This window comes from Nelumbo nucifera, chromosome 2, assembly GCF_055504915.1.
Source record: "Nelumbo nucifera cultivar China Antique chromosome 2, China Antique-T2T, whole genome shotgun sequence".
In the NCBI taxonomy this organism is placed as follows: Eukaryota; Viridiplantae; Streptophyta; class Magnoliopsida; order Proteales; family Nelumbonaceae; genus Nelumbo; species Nelumbo nucifera.
Genome location: NC_142650.1, coordinates 18,765,453 through 18,793,213, shown reverse-complemented (window position 1 = coordinate 18,793,213; position 27,761 = coordinate 18,765,453). Strand labels below are relative to the sequence as shown.

The 27,761-nt window shown below is 34.0% G+C and overlaps 1 protein-coding gene across 2 annotated transcripts; it reads left to right on the top strand.

The window, feature by feature from the left end:
• The first annotated feature begins 17,573 nt into the window (after positions 1 to 17,573).
• Positions 17,574 to 25,658, top strand: LOC104595029 (uncharacterized). 2 transcript variants are annotated; one of them, XM_010255573.3, is made up of 4 exons: positions 17,574 to 17,943; positions 19,117 to 19,386; positions 19,483 to 22,202; positions 22,292 to 25,658. In XM_010255573.3, exons 2-4 carry the CDS (start codon positions 19,363 to 19,365, stop codon positions 23,658 to 23,660), a joined length of 4,113 nt encoding a protein of 1,370 aa, XP_010253875.1. In that variant the 5' UTR covers positions 17,574 to 17,943; positions 19,117 to 19,362; the 3' UTR covers positions 23,661 to 25,658. The 2 variants fall into 2 exon arrangements, with proteins under 2 accessions (XP_010253875.1, XP_010253874.1); XM_010255572.3 differs by having other exon boundaries at positions 17,857 to 18,100.
• The last annotated feature ends 2,103 nt before the right edge of the window (positions 25,659 to 27,761 follow it).

The following is a 27,761-nucleotide window of genomic DNA, read 5'->3' as shown; positions in this document are numbered from 1 at the left end:
CTTAAGAGAATCCAGACAAATATATGTGACAACTGACAACTTTCCTCTAACAGATGGTTGTCCACATTCGAGGGCTAGGAATGATCTCCCCTAGTCGAATCATTCATATATTATATATCTTCATATTTTTTTTTACTTGTATAATAGAAAGTTTGCAGAAAAATGAAAATACACCTGAAAAGTATGCTTAGGGGTGCAACTTGGGTCAGGAGCATTTCGACATTTTAAATGGGGTCAAACTCGAATCTGAGCTTGTTGTAGTCGAAAATTTTTAAATTGTACAATCTCACTTTGCACTCTTTTTTTAACATCCATAATAAAAGGGGGAATTGTTTTTCTAATGTTTAAACAGGTGGCACTAAAAGGGGTCAAACTCGAATCTGCGCTTGTTGTAGTCGAAAATTTTTAAATTGTACAATCTCACTTGCACTCTTTTTTTAACATCCATAATAAAAGGGGGACTTGTTTTTCTAATGTTTAAGCAGGTGGCACTAAAAGGGGTCAAACTCGAATCTGAGCTTGTTGTAGTCGAAAATTTTTAAATTGTACAATCTCACTTGCACTCTTTTTTTAACATCCATAATAAAAGGGGGATTTGTTTTTCTAATGTTTAAACAGGTGGCACTATTTTTGCTATTTTTTCTAAATTGTCTCTAATTTTTATTTATCTCCTAAATAATCTCTCACTCCTATTTATCTTAAGTTATCTCTAATTTAGTAGAGAGATTCTCTTCTACACTATTTTTAATTTATATTTATCCTTTCCTCTTCCACACTTTTTATCTACATCTATCTAAAGAAAGTTTTAATTAAAAAATTATAGAATTATGTAAATATTATAACAAAATTATATACTAACTTCAAAATAATTTTTTAAAACATAAAAATTAATTATAATAGATTTAATAATATTTATATTATTAATAATTCTATAATTTTACAAATTTCATCATGAAATTATGTAGTAACAATATAGATTTTAACTTTATGAAATATTCAATTTAAATGTTATTCAAGCAATAAAAACCTAACATTAAAAAATAAAACATTATTTAAATATTTCAACAACTAAATATCTTAAATAAAAAATATTAAAATAGCTAAATAATTATATAACAAAATATTTAATATTATGTAATAACTTTTCAAATAAATAAAATTCAAATAATGAAAAAAATTTAATATTTAAATAATGAAATATTTAACATGACTAAATTTTAAATATTTAAAATAAAGAAATTATGTAACAAATTTAAAAGTTTTCTTAAAATTATACAAAAAATTATAATAGATTTCATATTATTAATATTAATATTCATAACTTAATATTTTACAAAATTAATAATGAATTATTTAATAATAGTACTAATTATAATTTTATGGACTATTAAATGAAATAAATAATTAATATCTTAAAAATTTAAATGAAAATATTATTTAAATAATTAAATAATATTGTAAATAACTAATTTTGCTTATATCAATTAATAATTATAGAAATTAACTTTCAAAAAATTAATATTTATTATTAATAATTTTACAATAATAGTGTATATTCATCATATATTTATATATACTAAAGTAAATATTTATTGTATTTTTGATAAATATGTTTTCAACAATTATTTATAAATCTATTTTTGTTTTATTATTTATCAGAAAATTGTTAATAGTTATTGGAGATTAAACAACTATGATTTAACTTTTGAAATTTAATTTATTGTATTTTTTATAAATTTATTTTTAGTAATTATGCATTTCTTATAATTTATTGATTAATATTTATTAGACATTAAACTATTATTTGAGATTACACTATTTTTTGACTAATTTAATATTTTTTCAGTATTTATTGTAATTTTGTGATTATTGTATTTTTATTAGATATCTATTGTATTTTCATTATAAATTTATTTTCAATAATTGTGTAGTTTTGCTATAAATTCTTAATGATTATTGAAGATTAAACTATTGTTATTTGTTAGAGAGATTAGACTGTTAATTTAGTTGAAATTAGGAGTTTTCAAGGATTGGTTCAATTCGGTTGCAGGCTGTTTTGCCAATCAAATCGACCTAGTCAAGTCAAGAGTTTGTCACCCGAAACCGACTGACCGTTAGTGAAAACCCACCAACTTGGGTTGTATCGGTTTGGGTCTATTTTTGGTTTGGTTTGTTTTTTCAAAAGATTTAAACTTAAAAATTAAATTTATGATATAAAATATTTTAGACTAAGATATATAGGAGTTTTCCACTTTAATTATTAAAGAATTATATTCAAAATATAAAATATTAATATATATCTATATAAATATAGATATTTATATAAACTATAAAATATTAATATGGTTTGGTCGGTTCAAATTTGGTCGATTTACAAATGGCCAAACCTAGTCTTGGTAATTGGGTTGGGTGGGTTGGGTCAAGATATTATTGGTTGATTTTGGGTCGGGTTGACTTTTAGGTTGGGTCAGCAAATGCTAGACCCTAATCCTAAATGTTCGGGTTAGGGTTGACCCACCCACGGGTCATCCCTAAAAATATCATAAATTTTATAAAATAACAAAACAATACATGAAAAGTGTCAAAATTAAAAGAATTAACCTTAAAATTCCAAACATAAAATAAAAGACTTGAACATTCAACCATTCAAAGAGTAAACCATAAAGAGTAAAGACTAAATAGTAAAGATGAAATAGAGAAAGCTTCTAAGAATACATAAATAATCCCAATTAGACCAAGCAATCGGGTTAACCCATGACCAAATCCAACCCAACCCAGGTTTTTCTGGGTCGGGTCGGGTAGCTAAACCTGAGACCCTAACCCTGTTTTTTTTTTTTTGGTTGGTTGGGTTGGGTTCACGAGTTGGGTCAATTTTTTGCTAGGTGTAGCCAAATCAAAACTGATCTAACTTGGTCTTGTTGAACCAAAACCGATAAAAAATACTAAAAAACTGACCAAGTTAGTTGAATTTGATTGAATTGATTACTAAAAAGTTAAAATATAAAACAAATATATATTCTTATGTATTTCTATCACTTAACTTTTACTTAACAAGTATAAGACGTATTATGGAATCTAGCTGGAATTATTAGGAAGGTGCTGGATTGGTTATGCCATTCTGACCTGGTGTTGAAGCTTTTAAATGGAAGGGTGTAACTTTTTTTTTAATTCTTTTTTTGGGGGGTAGGAAGGTGCTGGATTGGTTATGCCATTCTGACCTGGTGTTGCAACTTTTAAATAGAAGAGTGTAACTGCATCATAGATAGTGGTGTTTTGACCAAGAAAAAGAAAAAGAAGGCTTAGCTAGTTAGCCATGGTTGGAAACAGAAATGATTGAATAAAATGGGTATCTACCATGAATTCCTGCACCCCCTCCCAATCCTTATGTTCTGTTTTCTTCTATCCAGGTGGTTTTTCAATTTTTGTATAGTTATATATATGCAGGGAATAGTATTGCGACCTTGCCACATGTTCTATGACTTGCTGCCAAGCACCTATTTTTCCCTACTTATTCAGATGTAAAAGCATCTTCGAACTAGGGATGCAAATGGATCGGATTGGATTTGAATCTGACCGACATTGTTCATGTTGGATTTGATCTGATCCAAAGATCTGATCGGATCTGATAGGAATTGATTTGAATTTGAATCCTATCAGTAAGTCGGATCTGATTCCATCCGATTTGTTTTCTTTAAAAATTAATAAATTATTAAAAGAAAAAATAAATATACTAATTTAAATAAAGTAAAAACAAAAAAAAAGTATTTAATTATTTTCATCATATATATATATGCTTTTTCTTTATAAAAAGTAAATAATATAATATAAAAATATACTTATGAATAAATAAATAACATACATATGTTATATATATTTATATTTCTAAATATATAATATATATAAGACCAGATCTTCTCGGGGGTCCTATTTCTCAATTCTTAATTATACAAGTTGTGATTTTCTTCTACTTCATTTTTTTAAGAAAAAAACAAGGAGCATGTAAATACATGTTTTGTTTTGGATATATATAAAATTTCCAATTAGTACCTTGTACTTTGGGCTTAGTGTCACTTTGGTCCCCGAACTTTAAAATGCGACAATTCAGTACCCAAACTTCCGAAACGTAACAATCCAGTACCTACCATTAACTAGCTGCTAACCAACCCTTAAGTGGCATTTAAAAAAGACACAAATGCCCTTCAAGTGTCATTTAATTTTGTTTATCAACCATCTAAATGTTGACAAAAAATTAACAGTCTTAAATCCTTGCCTCTTCCATTCAAGAAAGTTAGGGTCACATTTGAGTGGGCATTTTGGTGACCCCAACTATATTGAACAGAAGAGGCAAGGATTTGGGACTGTTAATTTTTTGTCAATGTTTGGATGGTTGATAAAGAAAATTATATGACACTTGAAGGGCATTTCTGTTTTTTTTAAATGTCACTTAACGACTAATTAACAATAAGTTAAATGGTAGGTAGTTGATTATGCTTTGAAACTTCGGGTATTAAATTGTCGCATTTTAAAATTGGGACCAAAGTGGCAATAGGCCCAAAGTATAGGGTACTAATCGGAAATTTTCTGTTGGAAAGAATATTGCAAATACATGTATCTATTAGTGCTGTGGAGAACCTTTGTTTTTTCTTGAAAAATGACTTGAATAAAATGATCATTTGCCCAAGACTTCTCCCCAAGTCATGTTCTTCCCACACAATGTATATTGCTATATGTGTCGTTTATTTTCTAACCTCGATTTGTTATCGTTCTTGTACTTTTTGTTTTTTCCATACCCATATTTGCTAACTATACTTTGAACCTATCACCGCAAACATACAAGATGTCAAGAAGGAAAACACATCGTCTAAGGTTGTTATGTGGAGACTACAAGCAAATAGGGGTGGATTCGAGTTGAGCCGAGTCGAATACTTGGTTATTTGAGCTCGGTTCAGTGAAACTATGTTAGGCTCAAGCTCGAGCTTGGCTCAGGTCAAAACTCGCAAGTTTGAGCTTGGCTCGGCTTGAGTTTGACTATAAGCCAAGTTTTTTTCTTTTCTAAAAAATTATACATATAATTTTTTTTTTTTGTTTTACATACAAAACATTACGAATTATAAAAATAATTTATTATTATACATAAAAAAGTAAAAAATATACATATAAAAATGTTTTTATTTTACATACAAAAAATAAGAATTATAAAAATATTATATCTAAAATATTATTATATATAATAAAAATTATTTATTATATATTTATATTTATATGTATATGTATATGTATATGTATATGTATATGTATATGTATGTATATATATAATGAAAAAATATTTATTTATTATACTAGGCTCATAAGCCTCACGAGTCGAGTTTCATTGGACTCAAACTCGACTCGATTAACAAACATATCTATATATCATACTCGAGTTCGATTTAAATCGAGCTAAACCAAACTTTTCATGAGCTGAACTCAAATAATTCTTGAGAAGCTCCGCTTGTGCCACCCCTAAAACAAAGAAGGGAAACATCGAGTAATGAAAAAGGAGAAGAGTTGTACAATTGACTGTTTATTTATGGCCATCTCCCATAGTCCCATGCCAGTATGCATAACCTTTGGATACCTGAACACATGGATCTGTAGAGTAATACAAACAATACACACTTAACAGTAACACAGTAATAATGGCCACGCCACTTGCACCACTTCTCAGTCCGATCCATTTGGAAACTGATATTATTGAGATTAGAAATGGATATTACCCTTGTTGGTGGTATCCATCTCTTATAATTCAATGGCCACAGGACATTGTACCAAGCTGTACACGTCACCAACTTTTGTCTTTTGTCTTTATACAGTAGGAATAGATGCCAAAGTCAGCAAGGGAGGGTATTCATTATTTATTTATTTGAGTGCTGTTCCCACTGCAACAAGTGTAATCAATGAGCTGAACAGAATTTGACATTAAAGAACTATACGTTGATTGTGGAATCAATATTGGGAAAGAAGAAAAAACAGATTTTTTGGAAAATCATCCGACCAAATGGGGGGGTGTTTTCTGCAGGACCGACGAATCTCATATATGGTGTCGATGTAGCACTGTTTTAGGAGAAAATGACATCAGTTCCAAACATGCCCTAAGTAAAACTGGAAGTCTTGAATTTCTTAATATTTTATATAAAACAGCCAATAAAGCGCAATAAAATAATGAAATCCCAATTTCATTTTATTGACAAAAATTCCCATCATACTTGATATGTATTTGTCATAATAAAGAGTTCATTTAGTCGCTATCCCTTTCAGGTCTCGTGGGGGGGCTTTGCTCCTGACCTAGGTTGATTCCTCATGTTAACCACCAGATCACAGGAAGGAACACTAATGTTATGTTTGGTTTGAAGGAAAATGTAGGGAAAGAAAAGGAAAGAAAGGAAAATATGTACAAATTCTGTATAAGTTTTTCTGTTTTTTTTTTTTTCCTATCTTTTCCTTCAAACCAAACACAGCCTAATAGAATTCCCTTACACCGATTGGACCTGAATATAGAGAAACAATATCACCATAGATGTCTTTGAAGACTCTTATTCCTGGAAGGCCAAGATTGCCTTGGCTATTCCCATCAAATTTCGATTTTATAGTCTTCAGTAGGAAGTGACCAAATCATAATTTTTACCTTCTTTCTTGAGGAACTTCTTGATACTTTACCTCAATTTCTCCAAATATCATCAAAGGAAACATAGATGAAGGCTTCCATCATTCTTGTCCAAACTCTAATATATTGCTCTAGTCATATGCACTCTTTCACAACCTCCCAATTTCTTTTTTTCTCAAGAAAAATTCTTCCATACAGTCCACAACACTGCTACTTTGTACATCTCTACATAATTCTTACTCTCTTCTCTGGTCATGGGAAGTTTGACGGATCAAATAATTTGACTACCTCCAAAGGAAGAATCCATTTGCAACAAATAAAGAGAAAAACCATTCCCAAATACCTGCAACAAATGGCCAGGGAGATTAAGAGGTGGTGACAACTCTTTTTCTTTTCGGAAAGTAAATAAAAGTTTCATTAAACCAAAAAGAGAGTACAGGGAAACACAAGAGAATAAAAAAAAAAAAAAAAACCTGAAACAAACAACCAACTTACAACACAACCTTATAATAACAACAAAAACAGAACAAAGAACCAAGACTCAATGACTAACAATCCTCCCCATCTAATTTGTCTTCCTATTCTTCACCCTCATTACATGCCTCTCCTCCTACCCTTGTTGTGGAGTTCATCATTTCTCTTCCTTTTTCCTTTTCTTGAGTTCTTCAGAAGCCCTTCTGGCAAAAGCCTCACTATCCTAGAAGAAAAAAACCTAATACCTTCCTTGTCAACCTCCACATCCCTTTCAGCTGATTTCGTTAATCCCTGCTTCCAACCTTCCTCTCCTCTGTCCCTCTACTTAGCTTATTACCTTTTCCCGAATCTTCAAAGTTGCATGCCCTCCTCCTCCTTTTCCTCTAACGCGTCAGTTCTCTCTCCAACTCCCCTTCAGAAAGAAGCCCCTAGAACCACTTGTGTCAACGAAGCAAACCCCAATAGAAGCCTTAGTGGTCGTGGCTTTCAAACCAACCCCTCTGCTCTTAAACACTTATATTTTGGATATGCTCCTCACATTCACCTCATATTATGTCTCACCTGCACATGGGGAACATGTCCTGTATTCATGTGTTGTTATTTAAGGGAGATATTCCCAAATACCAGATGGGATGTGTTGTAAGGTTGGTGTAAGAAATACTTTGTGAGGATCAACTCCCAATTCAATTTTTAGACACGTATTTGCCCACTCTCAAAAAAAAAATTGATGGTTAACTCCAATGTTAAGTGCTAACTTTAAATACATGATTATCCATTCAAAAATTTCTAATCCAATATGTTGGGCCCAATTTTATAATTTAAACAAAAGTCATTATAAAGAGTTTAAAGTTATACATTAAACCTCATTTAATTATTTAAATTGAATAAAAAATTTAAATTAAATATAGCTACCAAATAAATAGTGGATCTCATATAAAACAATATTACCACAAAAACACCAAAAAAAAAAACAATTATAATTGCCCCGTACTTGATACAGGCTCCATTCTCTCCTGAAGCGAAATAAAACTGAACCCAATACTAACGTGTATTCTTGTAACACGTGTCTGTTAATGGGCGAATTTGGTGAGCTTTCAATGTCTGCCCCTAGGGCGGATTTTCTATCCATCCAGTGAGGATCAAACACACCACCCTCTCCCAAATTCATTTGAAACTAACAAGTCCTGACCTAATGATAGTTTGGACTCAAAACTTTAATTAAATACAATTAGGCTATGTTTGTTTCATTGTTTTGGGTCTCATTCTCTTAATTATTGTTCATTATAGGTAAGAATGGACAAGAATGAATATCATTTAGAGTGTTTGGTTACAAAAATCAGCCCTAAAGTATAAAAATTGACTATTCTGTAGCATGAAAAATAATCATGCCCCACTTGCTTATTTCATTCTTTGAGGAAACTCTACCTATAAAATTGTTGCAATAGATGTTTAATTTTACAAAAGTAATTTTATGAAAGCACTTTTATAAAGTACTTTTACATGAAAGCACTTTTATGGAAGTACTTTTACGAAAGCACTTTTATGAAAATACTTTTATGGAAGTACTTTTACGAAAGCACTTTTATGGAAGTATTTTTACAAAAGCACTTTTATAAAAGTGCTTTTACGAAAGCACTTTTATCAAAGTACCTTTATGAACACTTTTATGAAAGCACTTTTACAAAAGTACTTCTATGAAAGAACTTTTACGAAAGTACAAAAGCACTTTTTGGAAAGTACTTTTATAAAAGCACTTTTACGAAAGTACTTTCACAAAACATCTATGCCAATTGGTAAACATTGACTATCGGAGACATAGGTTGGTGGTTTGTGAATACCGACAATATATATATATATATATTTTTTTTGAAGAATGAAAATGAGCAGCATAGGACACTTGTCAATCTAAAAATAATTCATTTTTACAAAAAAAGTGTTTGGTTCATAACAATATTTTCTCATTCTACCTATTTTACCCATTCTTTTCCATTTTATAATTTCATCTTGAGTAAGAATGGGAAACAACGAGAATTGAACCAAACATGGCCTTAATTTCCATCTCTATTCTCTTCCCCTCCCACCCCATTGCCTCTTTCACCCACCGACACGAAGTGTGAATTTCATTGTCGTTGCTGACACACAGCTTAAATCTCCACCACCATTGGAATTGCCACTACAACCCTCACCGTCAGAACCGCTGGAGCCATAGGCCCCAAGGTTTTGGTTTGTGACATGGTTTTCAAAACCGGACCGGATCGGATAATCGAACTGGAAAAACCAGGAATTGTCAGGTGATTGGTACCATTTTCCTCTAAAACCGGAATTTTGCCAAAAAATGTTGATTTGGTCAGAAAACCTTTGACCCGGGTGTTCAAACCATTCAATGATTTTGACCGTTTTTTATTTTTTTGTCAGAATAGGTTCGATTCAAACGATCGGACCATTCAACCCAGGAACCAGACCCCTAACCAGTTCGTTGTCCGGTTCAATTTTTAAAATAATACCCTCACGTATATTGCCATTGCGATGTGGGATTTCTTAAGCCTGAAATGTGATAAATTTGTCAATGATGTTAAGCATTCCTGATGATATTACTAACCATTACCAGCAATACTATTGCAATTAGTTCGTGAACTCAAATCAGGTTCAGTCCATCAGAGATGAGTTGTTGTCTGTTGGGGTTATTGTGGGCAATTTAGCAACACCATGACAAACAGTGAAGAGATTAAATGTAGGGGAAGAAGGAAGATAACCACTAGTGTTATTATTTTTTGATTAACAATAGGCCTTACCACTTTAGGACCTTTAAGGCCCGTTGATTTTTGACCACCACTTCAGGTGATACAATGCTCGAAATTGTTTAAACAGCCTATTGCAACCTTCCAGTGGGAATATCTCTTTATTAAATAAAGTACATAAGGCATTCTCAATGCAAGGTTGTAAAAGCTATTCGAATGGATGTTGCACTGGTCGAAGCCAAACTTCATCTCTAATGCAGTAAGGTGAATTTTCACGTGTGCTTTAGCAAATACAGAGTTAAATACTTGAGTCTGGATCTCCTGCCCACGAGAACTCTGCCCATGTTTATCGCAGCCACACATGGAGAACATCTCATCCTCTATATGGTATTATGCAGGGAGAGATGTTCCCAATTCACGGGGGGTAGTGTATTGTGGGTAGGTGTGGGCAGGGTTCTCGTGGGCAGGAGATCCGGAGTCTTAAGCACTTATGGTCCATTCACACAATCGTTAAACATAGTGAGTATAAAACACAAGTTGTTGAAATTTGAAAGGCTAAACCCTCTCCTCTAACTACCAGCTTTACTTGTATTTTCTAGTAACTCCATAAGCCTCTCTCTCTCTCTCTCTCTCTCTCTCTCTCTCTCTCTCTCTCTCTCTCTCTATATATATATATATATATATATATATATATATTAAAATTGGTCTGTCTACGTCACCATACCTCTCATTGCTTCAAATCCCTTCCTAATTTTCTGTTTTTTTTTTTTATTTTATTTTTTTTTAATTCCACATAATTACCCATTAAACTAATACTAAAATCACATATGCTTAACTATTTGCAATAACTATAAAGAAAGAGGGATTTGCTTTTCTAATGTTTAGCCAAGTGGCACAACTTTTCCCCACTTCCTCCTAAATTGTCTCTAGTTCCTATTTATCTCCTAAATTATCTCTAACTCCTATTTATCTCTTAAATTATCTCAAATTTAGTAGAGAGATTCTCTCCTAAACTATCTCTAATTCCTATTTATCCTCTCCCCCACTTTTTATCTATATCTATCTAAAGAAAGTTTCAATTAAAAAAATTCAGAACTATTTAAATGTTATAATGAAATTATATACTAAATTTAAAATATTTATTCAAAACACAAAAAATTAATAGACTTAATAGTATTCATATTATTAATAATTCAATATTTTTACAAAATTCATCATGAAATTATGTGGTAACAATATAAGTTATAGTATTACGAATTATTCAATTCAAATGTTATTCAAATAATAAAAATTCAACATTAAAAAATAAAACATGATTTAAAAATCTTAAATAAAAACATTAAAAATAGCTAAATAATATAACAAAACATTGAATATTACGTAATAACATTAAAATAAATAAAAATATAAAATTCAAACAATGAGAACTTTTAAATATTTTACATATTATTTAAATATTTAAATAACAAAATATTCATGACAAAATTTTAAATAGTTAAAATAACAAAATTATGTAATAAATTTAAAAAAAAATCTTAAAACTAGAAAATAATTATAATAGAATTCATAATATTCATATTAATAATAATTTAATATTTTACAAAATTAATAACGAATTATGTAATAATAGTACAATTATAATTTTATGGATTATTAAATTCAATAAGTAATTAATATTTTAAGAATTTATATAACAATATTATTTCAATAACTAAATAATATTGTAAATAACTAATTTCACTTGTATCAATTAATAATTATAGAAAACAACTATCAATAAAATTATATTTATTAGTAACAATTTTACAATAATAGTGTATATTCATTATATATTTATATATACTATAATTAATATTTATTTTATTTTTTATAATTATTTGTTGTTTTTTATAAATATGCTTTCAATAATTATTTATAAATCTATTCTTATTTTAGTATTTTAAAATAAAATTATCAATAATTATTGGAGATTAAACAACTATTATTTAACTTTTGAAATTTAATTTATCGTATTTATTGTATTTTTGTTATAAATTTATTTTTAGTAATTATATTTTTTATAATTTATAGATTAATACTTATTAGAGACTAAACTATTATTTGAGATTACACTATTTATTTACTAATTTAGTATATTTTTAGTATTTATTATATTTGTGTAATTATTGTATTTTTATTATATATCTATTATATTTTCATTATAAACTTATTATCAATGATTGTGTACGTTTGCTATAATTTTTCAATAATTATTGGAGAATAAACTATTGTTATTTATTAGAGATTGGGCTATAAATTTAGTTGAAATTAGGAGTGTTCAATGATTGGTTCAGTTCAGGTGCAGGCTGTTTTGCCAACCAAATCGATTTGGTCTAGTCCGTAATTTTTCACTCGAAACCGCTTGACCATTAGGGAAAACCCACCAACTCGGTTGTATCAATTTGAGTCTATTTTTGGTTTAGTTTATTTGTTCAAAAGATTTAAACTTAAAATTTAACTTTAAATTTCATAAATTACAATGATGTTATTAAAAAATAAATTACAAAAATTAAATCTATGATATAAAATATTTTAGACTAAGAAATATGGGAATTTTCCTACTTTCCCATATTAAAAAAATAAATTTAATATATATATATATATATATATATATATATTAAACCAAACTCGATATGAAATACTAGAAAATCAACCAACTCGGGTTAACTTTGATCGGATTGTTTATTAAAAAGTTAAAATATAAAACAATTATATACTCTTATGCATTTCTATTGTTTAACTTTAAAAAGTTAAAATATAAAACAATTATATACCCTTTGGAGTCGGTTATGCGATGCTTCAGCTCATTAGCTCCGAGCTGGAAGTTTGATTCTTTAGTCCCGAACTGGATTGGATGTCGAGGTGCCTCTATATTGAGGCAGATTTTGGGCTAAGGTGGCTGAATACCCAAACTCCGAATGTTGCGAACTGGGCTTGCCTGGTTGAGTTGTCATATCGCGCTTACGTGTCCCCTTCTTGCAAGGTCGTGCCAAATCAACCTTCATCAATTTTTATTTATTTAAAGTTAATCAAAATTTCATTAAAAAATAACAGAAAAAATAAAAATTATTACAAATTATTAATAAAACTAAGCTTATTAAAAAAATATTTGTTCATATTCAATTAACAAAAATATTTTTTTATAAATCAACATTAAAACAATGAAGTCTAGAAATTTTTTCTTTTTATAATTCTATGTCATTTTTGAAACAACCAATGAGATGCACTTTCCCAATAACCTAAATAATCTATTCTCCTAAAATTTCTATGGAGAAATTTTATTTTTAATCCCTATTTATCTTCTAAATTATCTCTAAATCCTATTTATCTCCAAAATTATCTCTAATTTAGTAGAGAATTTCTCTCCTAAATTATCTCTAATTCATATTTATCCTCTCCTCTACTTTTTATCTATATCTATCTAAAGAAAATTTGGATTAAAAAAATTTAAGGATTATTTAAATATTCTAGCAAAATTATATTATAATTTTAAAATATTTACTAAAAATACAAAAAATAATTTTATATTTTAACAAAATATATCACAAAATTGTGTACTAACAATTTAAATTATGTTTTTTCAGATAATCAATTTAATTTTTTTTCAAATATTTAATAATATGTAATAGCTTTAAATAAATAAAATTCAAATACAAAATTTTAAATATTTTATATATTATTTAAATATTTAAATAACTAAATATTTATCATAACTAGATTTCAAATAGTTAAAATAACGAAATTATGTAATAAATTAAAAAAAATTCTTCAAAGTAGAAAAATAATTATAAAATAATATTGAAATTAACAATAATTTAATAGTATAAATTATGATTTTATGGATAATTAAATTCAATAAATAATTAAAATTTTAAAATTTAAATATTTTACATATTAATTAAGTATTATATAACTAAATATTTTAAATAACAAAATATTTAACATAACTAGATTTTCAATAGTTAAAATAAAGAAACTATGTAATAAATTTTAAAAAAATTTGGAAAGTAGAAAAATAATTATAACAAAATATTGAAATTAATAATAATTTAGTATTTTTACATAATGTTGTAAATAACTAATTTCACTTATATCAAGTAATAATTCGAGAAAATAACTTTCAAAAAATTAGTATTTATATGGTGAGGAGGTCTTCACTAGGTCGGTATTTTGACCCTTAGGCTCTGGGAGCGACTCATAGTCCACTTTCCTTGATCTTGCCCATGCCGAAGAGGCAACTGGGTCTTATGTGGTATTTTAGCCCTTGGGCTCTAGGAGCAACTCGTAGTCCACTCTCCTTGATCTTGCCCATGCCAAAGAGGCGATTGGGTCTTATGTGGAGCCGAAGTCTTTTATCAGTTCGCTAGTTCGTGCCTAGGCCAGGCCGCTAGTTCGTGCCTAGGCCAGGCCGCCAAGTCGCGCCTGGGCCAGGCCGCCAAGTCGCGCCTGGGCCAGGCCGCGCTAGGGCCAGGCTACCAGGCCGTGTCTGGCCAAGTTGTGCTGCACCAGCCTCATTAGTGACGTCGGTTACCCACTCCTACAAGAAGCTATTAGGAGCTCGAGGGCAACAATGCTGACTTTAGGTCACTAGTTCACACGAGAGACTTGGAAAGCTCGACCGACAGGGGCGTCCATGCAGTCTGTTGGCCACCTACTCCCACGGAAGCCACGGAAGAGCTCATCTTTGTAGAGGGTACCTCGCGAAGAGGACTGATGAGGCTTTATCTTAGTTGAAATAAAGTTGGTAGAGTTGCTTAGTCGGTTAGCCATCAACTTCCTGCATAGTCTTTGAGTTTATAAAAAATGGAAACTAGAAAGTGAGAGCTTTTAGTTTCTAAAAGGTGAGAACTTAGCTTTCTAGAAGAAGAGGACTTAGCCTTTTCAGAGGATGAGAACTTAGCTTTTTGTAGCGTTTCCCACAGACGGCGCCAAATGATGAATCGATTTTTATTGATGGCCAATTTTTTGGGCTAAGTACCTCGTCATTTGGTCTGCTTCCAAGTGGCCGATGACTCAGAGGCCGAAGTGGAGCTGCCTAGGTGCCGAGCTGCCTGTGAGGTGTTGGGCTGACCAGGTGCCGAGCTGAATTGATGAGCTTCGTTGCTCTTTAGAGACCTGCAAGGAACCAAATGTCAGAGGACTCGGGGTGGCTAACCCGGCGAGGTCGCTCTGATGCTTAAGTAGGTACTCTCATAGTAGACTGCGAGCTAAAAATCACAAAGTCTAAGAGCTAGAACTTGCTTACTTGCTTGCTTGCTCACTTGCTCCTTATCATTGGGGTTGGTGCCTTTATATAGGCCTTGCTCATGTACCGCCCCCGAGGTCTCCGGGAGGTTGTGTCTAACTGGTTCGAGATTCCTGGAGGTAACTGCCATGCATGTTGACCACCCTCCAGATCGTTCGACACGTGGGCCAACTTCCAAGGATCATGGGAGTGTTTGGATATGCATGCCGAATTCGTCGGTGAGCACGTCTTGCAAGCCGCCAGGTCGGCGTATGTGCCAGACCACCAAGTCGGTGCCTGTGCCAGGCCGCCAGGTCGCGCCTGTGCCAGGCTGCCAGGTCATGCTTGGGCCAGGCCGCCAGGTCGGTGCCTGTGCCAGGCCGCCAAGTCGTGCCTGTGCTAGGCTGCCAGGTCGCGCCAGGGCCAGGCCGCCAGGTCGCGCCTGGGCCGCCAGGTGGGACACCATCTACTTGGCTAAGGCAAGTTGTTGCCAAAGTGGTTTCGGGTGTCACCTAGTTGTTCCGAGGTGCCATGTGTCGCAACATCATTGGAGGGCCAAATCCTCCCTCATCATATATAATTATATATACTAAAATTAATATTTATTGTATTTCATTAATTATTGGAGATTAACCTATTGTTATTTATCAGAGATGAGACTATTAATTTAACTGAAATTATGAGTGCTCATGAGTTGGTTCGGTTTGACTGTAGGCTATTTGGCTGACCAAATTGACCTGGTCATGTTGGGAAGTTGGTCAACTGAAACCGACTGACCTTTTGTGAAAACCGGTCCACTCAAGTTGTATCAGTTTGGGTCGATTTTTTGGTTTGGTGAGTCAGTTCAAAATATTTAAACTTGAATGAAGAAGTAGTGGGTCTTTCACCCTCTTTCTAGTGACTCGGGGAGCTGATAAATGCACTTCAAAGGGAGGGAAGCTAGGTTTCCCATGTTGGTATGGCCGGGGCATTAGTGAAACCAAAAGGCATGACAAGGAACTCAAATGCGCCATACCTTGTTACACAAGTAGTCTTAGGCCTTCCGCAATCCGAACCTAGCGATTAAAGGTCCAAAAATTAAATTAAATTTTAAAAATTATAGTGCAATTTTTAAAAAATAAATTTAAAAATTAGATTTATGATATAAAACATTTTAGACTAAGAAATATGGGAAATTTCTCACTTTTTCATATTAAAAGTTATATTTAAAATATAAAATATTAATATATATCCATGGTTAGGTCATTTAATTTTTGTCAGTTTATAAATGGTCAGAGTGAAACTAATCCAACTTGGTCGAATTGGGAAATTTTTGAACCAAATCTAACCTAAATATTAGAAAACTGACCAACTCGGGTCAAGTTGATCGGGTTAGTCGATTTCATCAATTTGATGAATAAAACTAATAGAAAATAATTATTGTTATTTTTGTATTATAAAAAATCTATTAAAAGTGGTATATAAGATATGAATAATTATTAATTATTTAAAAAAGTTGAAAATATAAAACAATTGTATACTCTTATGTGTTTCTATTAGATCACACCTTATAGTTTTACATATTTACTTAAACCTACCTTATAGTTTTAATTTTACTAAAAATCCCATATATTTTACAAATTATTTACTTAATCAACATTTCATTAAGGAGTGTTTATTTTGCCATTAAGCCCATATTTTTTTTTTATTTCAAAAATACCTTTAACACTTTTTTTGTACAGAAAACAAAATTGACCAAATATAACCAATAAAGTGGTTGTCCGTATCTTATTAAGAGTAAAATTGGTATTTATTTTTATTTTCTTTTAATTAAATTTATTTGAATGAACATTAAAGTCAATACTGTCATTTTCTAATGTCATTTAATAGAAGATTGATTAAATCCATTATAAATTATAAATGATGTTTTAATAGAATGCTAACTATAAAGTAGAGTTTACTAAATCCATAAATTATAAACACGGTCCCCGCTAGTTTGATTTAAAATAAAAGGTAGGAAAATGAAGGATTAAACCAGACACAACCATATTGAAAATCATTAGTAAGATAGAGAGGAAGAGAGAGAGAGAGAGAAAGAAGCGGGTTAATAGGACGGTTTAATTTGAATTCATAATTTTATGGAGTCAAGACTGTCGTTAGGTCTGGATTCGGTTACCAAATGGATTTGGAGTGACGTGTTTGGTCTTGATTGGATTTTTTTTTTATCTCTAAAGCTGTATTTGGTTGATTTGCATTAATATAAAATTATGGTAATATAAATTATTTTGATACAAGTTTTGATTTATTTTTGTTTTAAATTTTAGTTTACTTGATTTGATAACATTAAAAATGAAGTAAAATAAAAGACAAAATAGAATAAGGTAAAATCTAAAATAAAATTAAACCAAAATTTGCATTTTTTTCTTTTATTTACAATCTCATACATTTATTGAACAAGTACGGATACACACGATGCAGAATTCTGAATTCCAATCCCTCTTACTACTAGCCCCCTCCTCCCTGTAAACCATATGTTGTCCGTGCATCAATTCACGGTCAGAATGCATTCCCCTTGTGCTTTGGGGCTATAAAATTCTGATCTGGGCTGATTGATCATTCTCCCATACCAGTGTAACATAAAATTTCACTGCAACCAAACACAGCCGATGTGGATGCGAGCACAAATTTGTCCAGGAGCGACACGCGTCGGGAAAAGAAGTCAAAAAAAGACAAAAACCGCGTGGAATAAATCGCTTAGAACCGCGGAAACCCTAAGCAACAGGAACGAACATCAGAGTTCAGACCCCAAGAAAACTGCATGCTCTCCCGATTCTCTTCCGCTGCAAGTAAAATTACTCATCTCCTTCTCCTTTGAACAATTCTATCTCTTACCCCTCAGAATCCTCTGCTTGAAGATAGCCTTGATTGTTACGGAGGCTGCATCTTCCAATCTAGGTCGCAAAAGTCCTTTTTTTTCCTGAAGCGAGTAATGGTTGGCTCTAGGTACTTCTGCAAAAAGATGGGTTTTCAGTTTTCGATTTTAAACCTTCTTCTTTTTCAGGATTTAGCAGCTAGTTGGTAGGATTTACCCGATTTTTCTGTAAATGATCTTTCATGTAGAAATGTTTAGAATTGTAGTAGCTAACACAGTGGATGGCGCTCGAATAGATTGACTCAAACGTGATTATGATTGCTTATCTATCTTGGATTTGTATTTGCTAAAGCAAATTTTTCCTCGGCTGGTTAGGTTTGTTGAGGTAATTTCTTTTGTTACTTATAGTCTTTGGTGATGGATAAGGGATCCGTGAAGGAAGGGAAGTTTTTTATTTTTTTAAAGATAAAATATTCATTAAGAGCTCAGAATGATACAAACCTCTTCGTGACTAGCCTCAATTAAGAGCCAAGGAGGCTGATACAGGTGGAGAAATGAACCAAACATACGGGCTCTGTGAGCAATTACATGAGCAGAATTGTTTTGCTCATGTTTGTGAAGATGGATAGAAATTTGCCTTGTTTTTATTTAATTTTACCAATCACGCACGAGGGATTGCAAACATCACATGTTTATGAGGAACCTTGTCCTTGATTTGCAGTGCGTGCTTTTAATGTAATATATATATTGCTTCTTTCTTACGTAAAATGTTATACTTGCTACTTTTATACAGATGAGGACTTTCAACCGTGACGTTTTTTTTCCTTTTTTCGGGGATCTATGTATTTACAAGACTTAGAAAAATTTCAGAGTCATTGGTATGCGGCAATCTTAACATGTTTATCTCTTGCAAGAGAAATTTCAGCCTTTTATGGTGCCTAGTTATTTGCCTTCCTCTTCTCTACTGTGCAGCTTATCAAAGTTTTGTTTTTCAGGTTATTTTGTTTGAGTGACTATTTTCATTTTGGCTGCATGAGGACCTGATAAAATATAGAACATTTTATTTCATTCATCTTTGATATGGTGCGCTTACTGGATCGATGGATTATGCTGCCTTGTAATGATTAAATTTCTCATTGTTCTGCAGGTCATTCAGAACCTATCATTTCTATCCTCCAGTGATGATTAGGAATCTCTTTGAGGGTGCTAGAAACTGCATGGATTTGTATAACCAACTGTTTCTTTTGTTATAAATCAAATCGAATCGACTTTTGGTAGAAACTTCAGAGAGCAAATCTTTTCACGGAGATTAATCTGGAGTCTTATCTGGGACTTGAATTTCAACTTTTACGTTAGGATACAATTACTCTAAGAACTAGAGCATCTTGAAGACATGCCAGTTTCTGGACACGAAGAGGTGTTTATTCCTTTCTAAAATACTGCTAAATAGCATTAGGGGAGTAAAGATAATTCTGTTTTCTTCAATATTAATTATTCAATTTTCTATTGGCAGCGTGGGGTTAAACTCCTTGCCCAGAATTCTAGTGATTCTGCTGCAGTTGTGCCTATCAAGAAAAGGAGGTTTCTATTGGTTCCACCATCATCACCTTCATCTCAGGCACTGTCCTCACAGTCAGTTGAACCTAATCTACCAGAGAAGGAACAATCTGACTCAACACTAGTTTTTTCTTCTTCAAATGCCAGTGATACGGTGCTTTCTACAATTTCTTCTAACTCAAATCCTGAGAAATCTTCTCCAAATGTGTTCAATGCGAAAGAAGTTTGTGGGATTTCTCATACCAATACAATCTCTTCCCTGAAGACGGAAGGAAATTCTTCTGAGAGAAATGTTAACTTGGTCCCAAGCAATGCTTACACCCCTGGGTTGAGTATTCCAGAACAGAATCTCCTTTTATCCTCTGGTTCTAGGTCTGCAGTTGAGAGTAAAGATGGAAGTATGGTAGCTGAAAATTCTTTATTCCAGGAGAATACAAAACTGCAGTTAGTAGAAAATGAAGGTTTTGCACCACAAATAAGGGAACACATAAATGACAAGGGAGAGTATGGTGTAGAGAATAAAGTTAAGTTTCTAATAGTTCCAGGAAATATAGAGTTGTCTTTAGTGCCAAAGAAACATTCTGTTTCAGCCTTGGCATGCCAAACCAGTCGAGGGAGTTGTGAGAAGCAGGGGAGGTTGGATTCCTGTTTTTTGAATTTAGCTTTGAGCAAAGGGAAAAGTTCTTTTCAGAGTGAAAGCAATGATACTGAATTAAAGATTGGTTGCACTCCTGTACTTGCAAATAGGTCACACTGGGATTTGAATACTATGATGGATACATGGGAGGTTTCTACAAGCAGTGAGGTCATTGGTGATATTGATGCGTCTCATGCAACCAGTTTGCATGATGTAAGCACTGTCTTAAAAGAGATGATTAATAGTGAAGGGAGCACCAATCCTACTTTTCAGAAATATGACCTTGATGTAAATGAGAACAAATCCAAGTTGTCCAGCAGGACTATCTCTTTTCGTCAACAACATGAAATCCAAAATCTTCGTCTGCATCTTAGCACATCTGGTCCAGAGTCAAGCTTATGTCAAGAACACCCATATACCTCAGCAAAGGTTGACTTTAAAGAAGCAGGACCTAGTCTGATTTCATCTGGAACTCTAGTTTCACCTGCCAGTGGTTCAAACATGATTAGTTGCAGGAGCGTTAAGTCTGAACCATTTGATGACAGTAATAAACGGGAATTGAGGGCTGTGGAAGGCAGTTCTTCAAAACTTTATTATGGAATTGTAAAGCCTGAACCAGTTGAAGGGTACAACCAGGGGCCTCTTAAATCATTGAGTATCAGCAATATGCAATTGATAGGCCAGAGATTTGTAAAATCAGAACCAGTTCATGAGGGTCATCATGATAACCTCAATGCAGTGGAAGGGTCATCTAGCCAGTTAGAGATTCCAACTGATACTTCTGGAATGCCTATGAGTGGCCATTTAGAGAATTCTGCTTGTACATTGGTCACACCTACTTGTACAGAAAAGTTGCCAATTACTGGGGAGGTTTCAAATAATTCAGAAGTTCCCACTTGCACCAAAGGGATGCCCTATAATGTGGATGTAACCCAAAAAACTTGTGATAATTATAAGAGAATGCCTTCACATACAGTTCCGAATTCTGTGGTTCCTGATGGTAATGAGTCTAAGGTTGCCAATGTTATGTTAGATGCTCCAAATAAAGAAGTGGATTTAAATAATGCAGATACTGTGTCATCTACGCTAAAACCATTGGATGAGCATTGTGTAGTTTCACACAGGAATAACGAGATAGCTGAAAGTGATGAGGAAAGGATTAATATACCTGCTGATATGGAAGAAGAAGAGTCTTATGATATTGATTATGAGTCAGATGGTAATCATGCTGCAGGTTGTGTAATGGACGAAGATAAACAACATAGTGGTGAGGATGATGATTATGAGGATGGAGAGGTCCGAGAACCATTGCTACTTAATGCTGTTGAAGATAATGCATGTGAGGAAAAGGAAGCAGATCATGTTGAATATGGGAAATCTGATAATAGGGATGCCAATGTTTCTGGATATCTGGATGATCGGGGTGTAAATACTTCCTCAAATGTCAAAGAGGGAGATGTTAAAGTGGAAGATCTTAGTGAATCAAAGAATGCTCATTGTAGCAGACCATGTGACAATAATCTGGTTAATGAAAAGAGTGATCAAGACATTCATCAAAGTGCATTGTTGCAAAAACCATTGACAGTTTTAGTGCCATCCACTGAATTGAGTAAAAAGAGGCATGTCAAGATTGTTCGTAGGAAACCACCAGACCACTCAAGAGGTGGAGGTGGTCCACGGAGCCAAGAGATCAAAATAACATCTAATCAAGGACTTAGTTCTGGCCAAGAGACTTCAGCTGGAGTTGCTCAGGTTGACATGGATGTTCAACATGAGAATGCCAAAGTAACAGGCACTGCAGAAATGAGCAATATTATTTTTCCAAAAGTGGAATCTTCTGGGCTTGGTGATGATGCAGTTAAAGATGTTGATAATAGAGGTACTCGTGGCAGGATTATAACTTTAGTTGGAGGTTCAAGTGGCTCATCATCCAGTAAAACAAGGTCTATTCCTGGCAGAGTGTCACCATCGCAAATTGAAAGGGAACAGCATACTGATGTGGTGCTCCTGGGTGATAAATTACATCCCTGGGGTTGTAGGTGATTATTTTTTCTTTTCTTGCCTGCTATTTCTTTATTTTTCATGTAAGTGCAGTTTGTATTTGATGCTTATTGCTTATCCTTTTCAGAGATGCAAGCTGCATGGATAGACCTCGCAAATTTGAACAAGTTAGGAATCAAGATCAACCTGTTAGGTATCCTGGATCTGGTTTTATGCATGGCAGGGGAAGGGTTGATAGCCAGGTAGACAATCTACGTGGTGACTGGGATTCTGGTCGTGAATTTGTTGCTGAACGCTATAATTGTTCATCTGGATTTCGATACACTAGGCCAAAAAATGCAGCAACAACTGCTGCTGCTAAGCTTGAAAACAGTGGTTATATTGTTGCACCAGATGGTACTATCTTAGGTGGTGGTAGAGGAGGGAGAAAATCCTTAAACAATGAGTTGCCAAACTTTCGGCATCCCCTCTCTAGGAGACGGTCTCCTAGAGGGAGAGAAGGACATGTTTCCCATGGTGTGCAAATGGTACGTAGACCTCCTAGAGACATTAGCCCTGATAGATGCATCCGTGGAAGTGGTTCTGAATTTGTTGGATTGAGGCACAGAGAAAAACTTGTTAGGGGTTTGCCAGATGATGTGATGGATCCTATTTTTTCACGTTCCCAATCTCAGTATGAGCGAGGAGATTCCTTTGTCCGTGGAGAGAGGGGCTTTTCACCCCTTCAGAGGGGGCCTCTGCACATACCTCAAATTCATTCAAAATCTCCACCAAGGTCCAGATCACACTCTCCTGACCCTTGGTCATCTCCTAGAGGAAGATCTGATGGTTTTAATGGGCATCCTTCTCTATCTCATTGGAGATCACCAATTTACAGAACTGATCGGGTCCAGTCTTATCGGCGCCCTTTTTTTTCAGAAGATATGGTGGGAAGAAGACCTTGTTCCCCTCCATTCATTCCCCCAATCTCTAATGACCTTAGAGAAATGGGTTCAGCTACGGAGCATGATCATCCAAGATCATTCAAACTGAGGAGCCCATCTGGCAGGATAATGCCACAGGGCATGAGGAGGTTTGATATGTTTGAGCCCTGTGAAAGGACTGAGAATGATGATTACTTTGGTGGGCCAATGCATTCTGAAAGGTTTAATGATATTGGAGGTGATGGATGTATGGATGAGAGAAGGAAGTGTAGTGAGAGACGTGGACCTGTTCGTTCTTTTCGACCTTTGTACGATGATGCTGATATTGATAACTTCCGTTACGATGTGGAAGATACTCCTCGGCCTTTTAGGTTTTGTCCAGAAACAGAGTCTGAGTTCCATGGAAGAGGCAACTTAAGGGAAAGGGAATTTGATAGGCGTATAAAAAGTACAGTGGGGAATACACCTAGTACAAGATGTGTCGAAGAACAGGAAGATAATTATGGTCATTGTGACCGGAGGTGGAGTGATACTTGTTTCAATGATGTTGAAATGAAGAGGAGAAGATATTGATATTTTTGTTCTCGATTGCCTTGCATAGTGATGCTGTATGGGGAAATAAAGCAACTTCTTGGCTAGAACAAGCAGCCAGGTTTCTGACTTTATAAGAGCCCGAATCAATGTTATCTTCTTAGCTATTAAAACTAAAAAGATGTTCTGGCTGGTCGTACTTGGCTATTCTAACTTTAAAGAAGTTGTGGGCGATCCTAATTGCATTTTTGCTGCCCATCTCTGAATAATACATGCCACTGGTTCTGCTATTGATCTGTACAGTAAACTTTGCTTTCTATAGTGTCTGGATTACCTTTTTAAAGGGGACATACATTGTCAGTTGCTTCGGTATCTAGTTGTGTGGTTTTCAGTATAACATCAAGCGCTTTTACTGTCAGTTGCGGCCTCTGGATATGTCAGACTCATTCGTCTGCCTGTATTTAACAATCATGTAAGTTCTGGGATATTGTCCCCTAAGAATCTTTTGTCTTTACATGGAGTTTATACTTTGTTTGGAGAAGGTGTTGTGGAGAGCATAGTTGCTAGTTTCTTGAATATGGTATGGCGCCAGGAATCTCCACATAACTTGTTATAACCTAAATGTTATTTGTTTATCATCAACCATCTGTCAGATAATATCCATAAGATCTTCATTATGTGCCTGAATGTTTGTTATGTGGACTGGTTGATTTCCTTGCAGCAATGCAGCCTTGTTCTATTAGACCCTTTGTTTATATGGCCAACAGTAATTAACTGATTGGATTCTGTTTTGCTGCATACTCTTTAATGGTTTCAATAAATAATACTACAAGCAGGTCCCGATCTGGTTTTCTTGCTGACATGGTATCTCACCAAGTTCTTGCTTCTTGTATTGTGGTTGGAGTTTTGGAGTTACTGGTCTTGCCTGGTTGAATGAGAGATGTCTGTAGTATCATAACTTTGCAGATAGGGGACTTACAAATTCTGTTTATCGAGGCTGAATATTTAGAGGTAGGGCAGGAGTTTACATGGATGGGCCTGTTTGCTTTCTCGTTCTAAAAGGCTGTGAAGGATGAAATGGATAGAATCCTGTTTATGGGTGGATGTAACGTTCTGCAGTTGTGATTTTGATGATGCAGGTCATAAGGGGTGTTATTTTTTTTATCAGCAACACAAAATTGATTCATTAGATTAAAAAAGAGGTACAACAAAGATTTGTTGTTATTAGTTAGCTGGGTTGGGAGTTGGACTTCCTTCAACTAATGTAGTTGGTGATCCGAAAATTGTACCTTGTCATCTTACAAATTGTCAGCATTAGTGTGGTTCTGATCATGAAGAACTTCAATTTTGGAGTGTTAACCATATCCAAATGTGAATGACAGCCTGAAGTAACTCCCCTGCGGGGGTTAGATATTTCATATTTGCATGGAGTTGGAATACAATGCTATCTGATCTTCGGGGCATAGAAAGCAATAGATGAATTACATTGAATCTCCGGTGAGCTGCTTATTAATGTCTTCTTTAAGCATTGTTTTTCATGGGGTAGTGCAACTCTTGAACCTTGGTGTCCTGGTTGCTGATCTGATATGGGAATTATCTATATCAAGAGAAAGGGGCTACTCTTGAACCTTGGTGTCATAGTTACTAATCTGATACGGAAATTTACCATATTAAAAGAAAGGCGAAGTTAACAATCTTTTAAACTGTTGAATAGTACAGGTTACTGCTTGAACTGCCAACTTAGAGATTCCAGACAAACATATGTGACAACTGACAACTTTCCTCTAAGAGATGGTTGTCCACATCTGAGGGCTAGGAATGATCACCCCTAATCGAATCTTTCATATATTATAAGTTTTCATGCTTTTTTACTTGTATAATAGAAAGTTTGCAGAAAAATGAAAATGCGCCTAAAAGTATGCTCTGGGGTGCAACTTGAGTCAAGAATAATTTCGACATTTTAAATGGGGTCAAAGTTCAGACCCGAACCTGAGCTCGTTGTAGTTGAAAATTTTTAAATTTTACTTTCTCATTTTCATCTCTTTAAGTCTCCCTGCATAAATCATTTGAGAAGTGGTTCAAATTTCTTTTTCAGTTTACTGGAACTGGAAAACGTATCTTGGAACTGGAATTAAGAGGATGGTGCTGGGTTGGTTGTCATTCTGACCTGGTGTTCTGTAAAGAGAGGAGGGGCGAGGGCTGTAGAGTGTAGAGTTGGTTTGTACTTGAATTGGGTTGAGTGGGAATAGAGAGTTTCTTTAAGCATCATGGATAATGGTGTTCTGACCAAGAAAATGAAAAGAAGGCTTAGCTAGTTATCCATGGTTGAATAAAATGGGTATACCATGAATTCCTGCACCCCCTCCCAATCCTTGTGTTCTGGGTTTCGATATTTATGGGTACACCATTAATGAATGTTTGCGACCTCGCCAAATCTTCTGAGTTGCTCCCAAGCACCTCTTTTCCCCGACTTGTGCGGGGAACAATGTTGTAAAAGCATATGTTAATACGCTTGGAACTTTTTTTCTTACACAGTTCTATGATTTTGTTCTATTTCATTTTTTTTAAGAAAAAACAAGGAGCATGTAAAACAAAGATTCTCCATGGCATTAATAGAACCATGTAATTGCAATTGGGTGGATTGGGTTGGGTTTGGTTTGGGATGAGGTTCAACCCAACCCATCTGACCTGTCAACCCATTGACCCAGTTATATAAAATTAAATGGGTTGAGTTTGACCCAATCTAACCTGTTCAATCCATTAATCTTATATTTATGTACTTAAAATTACAATTAACTCCATTTTGATGAACAAGTTGGTCATAGTTTGGTGGTAATAATAGTTGTTATTTGCACAAGTGGTGAAGGTTCAAAATTTATTTACATGCATAATATTTTTACAATGAGAATAAAAGGCAATTAATCTCTTGAAGCCATCTGATTATATTTGGGTTTTGGGTTTGATAGAACCACTTAGGTTCAAAGCGGTCAGACCAACTTGAACTATCTAATTGGGTTTGTTTTCGAACTAATCACATAAAGAGTGGCAGATTGACTTGGGTCGGTCCATATCGGGTTGTGCACAGGTTTGGGACTGAGTTGATCGATCAGAACCAGGTCAGGGCAAGTAGGTCAAGCCGGTCCAAATCGGGTTGTGCACAGGTTTGGGACTGAGTTGATCGATCAGAACCAGGTCAGGGCAAGTAGGTCAGGCCGGTCCAAATTCAGGTTGGGTTGGTCTGAATTGCATGACTGGCAGAACCAAACCAGATTAAAATGAGTAGACCAAGTCGACTCGGGTTGGGCTGATTCAGGTTGCACAGGCTTGAGACGAGCATGCTGATCCAAACTGGGTTAAAACGAGTAATCCAAGTTGATTTGGGGCAAACCATACTTATTCTGAATTTGGGTTGGTTTAGATCGATGTAACCCGGATCAGGCTGACTGACCTAAATGGGTCAAACCGAGGTGATTGGGCCTGTTCATATCTAGACTTGGGTTGGGTTGATTTGGATTTATGTCGATTTGGGTGATGTGTATTAATTTGAAACAAAACTAATTTTAATTAATAATTAATAAATATGATCATTTGCCCAAGACTTCTCCCCAAGTCATGTCCTTTCCACACCCGTATTTGCTTTTCTAACCAGATAAGATAATTAACCATATCCATTATTTGGTGTCATTCCTGTGCTTTTATTTTTTTTTCCATACCCGTATTTGCTAATACTTGGAACCTGTCACCGCAGACATACAGTTGTGCTTCAAGCTAAAGTCACCCATACTTTGGGCCTTGGCACTCTTAGATATGGTGCCAGAAGGAAAACACCTTGTCTAAGGCTGTTATCTGGACTCTGGAGACTACAAGCGATGAAGGGAAACATTGCGTGATAGAAAAACAGAAGAATTGTACAATTCAATGTTTATTTATGACCATCTCCCATGCCCCGACGTCTGTAAGTATGCATAACCTTTGCATACCTGAACACATGGATCTATAGAGTAATATAAACAATACACACTTAACACAGAGGAATGACACCAAAACTTGGCCACGCCACTTTGCACATCTCAGTCCATTTGGATACTGATATTATACGCTTTATCGGATGTATTATATCTATCTATATTTTGAACATCGAGA

Excerpts from the sequence above, each read along its gene's own strand:
- LOC104595029 (XM_010255573.3), top strand. The coding sequence starts at position 19,363 with ATGCCAGTTTCTGGACACGAAGAG. Across the intron at positions 19,387-19,482 it reads CAGTTTCTGGACACGAAGAG|CGTGGGGTTAAACTCCTTGC; the intron begins GTGTTTATTCCT and ends TTCTATTGGCAG. Across the intron at positions 22,203-22,291 it reads TTACATCCCTGGGGTTGTAG|AGATGCAAGCTGCATGGATA; the intron begins GTGATTATTTTT and ends TATCCTTTTCAG.